At 32.8% G+C, this 6,287-nt stretch overlaps 1 protein-coding gene and 1 long non-coding RNA gene across 3 annotated transcripts in view; both read left to right on the forward strand.

The window, feature by feature from the left end:
- Positions 1-1,960, forward strand: part of atp23 (ATP23 metallopeptidase and ATP synthase assembly factor homolog) — a 13,746-nt gene extending 11,786 nt beyond the window's left edge. For both annotated transcript variants that reach the window (XM_016245627.1, XM_016245626.1), the window contains 3 exons: positions 251-388; positions 1,289-1,372; positions 1,440-1,960. In XM_016245627.1, the coding sequence (XP_016101113.1) occupies positions 251-388; positions 1,289-1,372; positions 1,440-1,643 (426 nt within the window). In that variant the 3' untranslated portion in view covers positions 1,644-1,960. The remainder of the gene's footprint in view (positions 1-250; positions 389-1,288; positions 1,373-1,439) is intronic.
- Positions 1,961-4,265: 2,305 nt separating this feature from the next.
- On the forward strand, positions 4,266-5,414 carry LOC107561241 (uncharacterized). The gene is made up of 2 exons (XR_001605827.1): positions 4,266-4,371; positions 5,099-5,414. It is a non-coding gene; the product is annotated as an uncharacterized lncRNA (long non-coding RNA).
- Positions 5,415-6,287: the final 873 nt, after the last annotated feature.

Genomic DNA, 6,287 nt, shown 5'->3' on the forward strand with positions numbered 1-6,287 from the left:
CGCTTATGAACTATAATATGCATTATACAGAGGCAAGAGGAAAATAAAAAATACCATCGAAAGACAGTAAGTTCCCCTCAGACATACATTCATACACACTACCCCTAACTGAATCGCGATTGGTTTAGCATCTCAACCGATTTGAATCGTCACGTATTTGAATCGATTTTCAACCGGCTCGCGGTTAATCGTTACATCCCTAATGATGATGTTCGTCTGAACTGAGTCTGTGTGGTTTTCCCCGCTGCAGATCGTCTTATGCCAGAACAACATCCATCAGCAGGCTCACATGAACCGTGTGGTGACCCACGAGCTCATCCACGCCTTCGATCACTGCAGGGCCAGAGTCGACTGGTTTAGCAGCTTCAGACACCTGGCCTGTTCAGAGGTGAGCAACACAACACTGTGTTTAGCTGTTGCTGTGCATTTCTAAATTACGCTTAAATAAATAACATTAAAATAGCACAAATAATTGGTTTTAGAAACCACATCTAAAATATAAAATACTGAAACCAAAATAAATGCTTTTAAAAACCTCATATAAAATTTAAAAATAGAATCCAAAATAGAATGTTAAAAAACAAACATAGAACATTCTAGATTCCACATCTAAAATAAAAAATAATATAATAATATTTTTAGCAAACGAATTTGAAGAAAATAAAAATAATATAATAAATATAAAAAAAATATAAAATTAAAAAATAGAATCCAAAATAAAATGTTAAAAAACATCTAAAAAACATTGTAACTATAATAAAACATTCTAGAATTTTTTCTAAAAATAATATAATAAAAATTAGAAACCACATCTAAAAAATATCATTCAAAATAAAATGCTTCACATATAAAATAAAAAATAGCATCCAAAATGTTTTAGAAACCACATCTTAATTAAAAAATATTAATATAGATATATTAAAAATAAAAAAATATATAACCAAAATTAAAATGTTTTAGAAAACCACATCTAAAAAAAAAAATTGTAACAAAAAACAAATGTTTTAGTATCTGCATCTGAAATTAAAGAGGTATAACTAAAATAAAACCTTTTTAAAAACCACATCTAATATTTAAAAATAGTTTAACTAAAATAAAACTATTTAGAGACATTTTAAAAATGTCAACCTGGTGCATTTCCTTTAAGTAACATCGTAAACATCGTGTTTACTACAAAAACACCAAACTGCAGCTTTGGTCCGACATTTTATTTGGGTGTTAAAATAATGTATAGCGTGAGACGATTCACAGCACTCTGAAATGTTTGTGCTTGTTTTGTTCCCTTCAGATCCGAGCCGCTAATCTGAGCGGAGACTGTTCGTTCGTTAATGAGATTTCCAGATTTAACTTTGGCCTGAAAGAGCACCATCAGGTTTGTGTATTTGGCTGCGTGTTGTGGATGGTTTCTGGATGTGTGTTCATGTGTGTTCATGTTTTAGGCGTGTGTCCGCGGCCGAGCGCTGCGCTCCATCCTCGCCGTTCGCAAGGTGAGCCGGGAGGAGGCGGAGCTAGTGGTTGACGAGGTGTTTGACAGCTGTTTCCATGACCACGCCCCTTTTGGCCGCATCCCACACAGCAAGAAAGACGCCAAGTTCGCTTACAGAGATTACGAGAACCGAGACCGATACTACACCAACCTCTGACGCAAGAGAGAAATCTGATACACCTTCATGCATGTTCAGGAAGAAGTATAAAACTGCATACTTGCCTTTTTCATCACTAAACGTTTGACAACACCATTCATGTTTTCTTTATCTGAGCATCAGTTTGAAACGGATGAGATTGTTTATTGATGGATTAACGATCAAATCCGTCTTTGTATATGATTGTACAGGTTTTTATGAGTTAATCTTGCGAACATTCAGTGTTCATGGAGCCTCTGGTTTCTGCACAAAACTGAAAACCTTTCCATTTAAATAACAGGATTAAAGAAATGTTATTTTACACCAGTGTTTTTCCTCCGTTGCGTCGTTGATCCACACGGTTTGATTACGAACCATTGAATTATACAGGAATTAATTCAGCTATTTTTATTTATTATTTTATATTATACAAATACATAATTATACAATAATAGTTAAATTTTTTTTTTTTTAAGTTTGCTATTTTTTTGTGCTTTCAAACGATTAATCGCGATTAATCACATTCAAAATAAAAGTTTTTGTTTACATGATATGTATGTGTGTGTGTACTGTATATATTTATTATGTGTATATATAAATACACACACATACAGTATATATTTAGAAAATATTTACATGTATTTATATAATATATAGAAATATATTTAATATAGAAATATAAAGTTTTTCTATATATGTGTATTTATATATACATAATAAATATACACAGTACACGCACGTATTATGTAAACAAAAAACTTATTTTGGATGTGATTAATCTTTTGACAGCACTACTATTTTTATATCACTATTGATATTACACACACTTTTTAATTCCTTTGTATATTAAATATCTGAATAATTAAGGAATTTATTAATTTATTTTTAAAATGAATTTATTTTATATTATACAAATACATACATTATACAGTTATGTGTGTGTGTATATATATATATATGTGTGTGTGTGTGAGAGAGAGACGCTCTGGTCTCATCACGTGTGTGTGTATATATATATCTGGATGTGTGTTCATGTGTGTTCATGTTTTAGGCGTGTGTCCGCGGCCGAGCGCTGCGCTCCATCCTCGCCGTTCGCAAGGTGAGCCGGGAGGAGGCGGAGCTAGTGGTTGACGAGGTGTTTGACAGCTGTTTCCATGACCACGCCCCTTTTGGCCGCATCCCACACAGCAAGAAAGACGCCAAGTTCGCTTACAGAGATTACGAGAACCGAGACCGATACTACACCAACCTCTGACGCAAGAGAGAAATCTGATACACCTTCATGCATGTTCAGGAAGAAGTATAAAACTGCATACTTGCCTTTTTCATCACTAAACGTTTGACAACACCATTCATGTTTTCTTTATCTGAGCATCAGTTTGAAACGGATGAGATTGTTTATTGATGGATTAACGATCAAATCCGTCTTTGTATATGATTGTACAGGTTTTTATGAGTTCATCTTGCGAACATTTAGTGTTCATGGAGCCTCTGGTTTCTGCACAAAACTGAAAACCTTTCCATTTAAATAACAGGATTAAAGAAATGTTATTTTACACCAGTGTTTTTCCTCCGTTGCGTCGTTGATTACGAACCATTGAATTATACAGGAATTAATTCAGCTATTTTTATTTATTATTTTATATTATACAAATACATAATTATACAATAATAGTTAAATTTTTTTTTTTTTAAGTTTGCTATTTTTTTGTGCTTTCAAACGATTAATCGCGATTAATCACATTCAAAATAAAAGTTTTTGTTTACATGATATGTATGTGTGTGTGTACTGTATATATTTATTATGTGTATATATAAATACACACACATACAGTATATATTTAGAAAATATTTACATGTATTTATATAATATATAGAAATATATTTAATATAGAAATATAAAGTTTTTCTATATATGTGTATTTATATATACATAATAAATATACACAGTACACGCACGTATTATGTAAACAAAAAACTTATTTTGGATGTGATTAATCTTTTGACAGCACTACTATTTTTATATCACTATTGATATTACACACACTTTTTAATTCCTTTGTATATTAAATATCTGAATAATTAAGGAATTTATTAATTTATTTTTAAAATGAATTTATTTTATATTATACAAATACATACATTATACAGTTATGTGTGTGTGTATATATATATATATTAAATTTTTTTGTGACATTTTTATATCAAAACTGATATTACACATTTTTAAAATTCCCTTATGATTATATAATAAATATTTGAATTAATAATGTTTTTTAATATACCCTTTTTAAATTTAAAAACAAAATTTTTACATTTTATGTCAGATATTTTTATTAATATATTATTTTAAAAATCCTATATTATGTAGGGTTTTTAAGTCAGTTGTGTCGTTTATCCACAAGGTGGCGCTGCTGTATGCTGTGGAGTCTAATTATTTACCATTTAACATCTGAGGCCTAAATGTAAATTAATCGAGTTCCTATCACTGATCTAGATATAGTTCTCCGTTATAGATCAGTGGATCCTATATTTAAAAGATTCAAATAAAGTGGTTCTTATTACCTTCAGCTTTTTGTGTCTCGAAACAGTATTTAATGCGAGAGACTGTGGGCAGAACTAACTCACAAACAGTAAAGCCATTGGTTGACAATCTGATTAATAACAGACACCTGCCAGAGATCAGACTAGCATTACACACAAGAAACTGCAGGAACACATCAACACACAGAAGTCCTCTCTGAATGCCGTAAGTTAATTTTCTTTAACTTTATGACAATGTTTTGTATTCAAGTAACTCTTAGTTTTGTTACTCTGTTTTTGCTGCTTGATATTGCCAGCTGATGTTTGTGTTTGGTCGTAATCATAAAAACATGCTGCTTACCCTGACTTAAATTAACTATAAAAAGCCACACAAAAAACATGGTTATTATTGGTAAACCGTGGTAGCCATAAGTTACCAATGGTTTTGCTACACTGAAGTTTAACCAATTAATGGTTTCAAGTAAGTGTAGTGATTACACAAATGGTAATCAATTAATAATAATAAAAACATGGTTACTCTACACTTTTATTAGAATAAAAAAATTTTTTTAGGCTTTTGTTGTTCTCCTAGTTGTTTACCTGTAGCTGCTAATGAGACTTTGATCTACTTCTGCTGGTAAAATAATGAGGATATCTGTAATGGTTTTTATGTTAGCACCACCGGTCACAAGAAACCGCTTCACTTCAGCATGTGTCCTCACACTTTTAAAGCTCTTATGACTGATGTTAACTAATTTTAAAATTGTCTGTAGATCATAGATGTGTGTGTGTTATTTGCATTGTGGTGTTTTCACATTAAGCTACTCCACAAAACTGTGGAACTTGACATTTTGCAGATCGGTGACCTGTTTCTATTATTATTGTTGGAGACCTGATCGTTTCACCGCATATCAGTCCGTCTGTAGGTCTGTCTGAGACTTGTCTTCTTGCAGGAAGATGTTGTGAGTGAAACACGAGCTGTGTTTGAGGTTCTGCTCTCTGTCTGGAGGAGATTTCTGCTTCAGCTGCTGGAGGTCAGGAGGAGGTGGCAGGAGAAGCAGGGAGCAACCGTTGACCTCTGACCTCTTTCTGGACTCTGTGAAACACAGCGATAGCCTTCCAGCTCTCGGACTCGTCTGACTCTAGCAGCTCGGACCCGTTCTCTGGAGAAATGCATTGACGGGCCGCTTGTTTAATCAAATGCTTCATTAGAGAACGATCAGTGCTGTTTGTGTGTATAAAGTGTGTGCACAATAAAAAGATAAATGTGATGTTTGTGTGGCGTTCATGATTTCCAGAGATCGTCTGATCGCAGGTCTCCTCCAAACATTTGCTGTTAGTTCTAATCAGTAGTTTAATGTTCTCAAGTAAGGTTTGTGTGCGTCTGACTGTTTGAGATTTCTCTCTGGATAAGCTGTGGCTGATCTGTAGTTTAAAGTTAAAGCGGTCCAGTTTATTTGTCCTTAACAGAAGCGCATGTCTTCAAAAACTAAGTTTATATTTGAACGGCAGTAATGTGATGTTATGATGTCTGTGATTCTGGATCAATGAGTCTGAAGCTGATGATGATTTCTGTGAGAAATAACTGCTTTATATTCCTCCAGACGCCGCCTCCGTGTGCAGGGGTCAGTCTGTGGAGCCGGAAGAGTCCTGGAGCAGATCTGCTGCTGTGTTTAGCAGCTCAGATCTGCTGCTGTGTGGCTGGGATACAGTTGTGTGTGTGTGTATATATATATATATATTTATTAATTTTTTTGTGACATTTTTATATCAAAACTGATATTACACATTTTTAAAATTCCCTTATGATTATACAATAAATATTTGAATTAATAAATTTTTTTAATATACCCTTTTTAAATTTAAAAACAAAATTTTTACATTTTATGTCAGATATTTTTATTAATATATTATTTTAAAAATCCTATATTATGTAGGGTTTTTAAGTCAGTTGTGTCGTTTATCCACAAGGTGGCGCTGCTGTATGCTGTGGAGTCTAATTATTTACCATTTAACATCTGAGGCCTAAATGTAAATTAATCGAGTTCCTATCACTGATCTAGATATAGTTCTCTGTTATAGATCAGTGGATCCTATATTTAAAAGATTCAAATAAAGTGGTTCTTATTACCTTCAGCTTTT

This window comes from Sinocyclocheilus grahami, unplaced genomic scaffold (assembly GCF_001515645.1).
Source record: "Sinocyclocheilus grahami isolate Dianchi unplaced genomic scaffold, SAMN03320097.WGS_v1.1 scaffold761.1, whole genome shotgun sequence".
NCBI classification, from domain to species: Eukaryota; Metazoa; Chordata; class Actinopteri; order Cypriniformes; family Cyprinidae; genus Sinocyclocheilus; species Sinocyclocheilus grahami.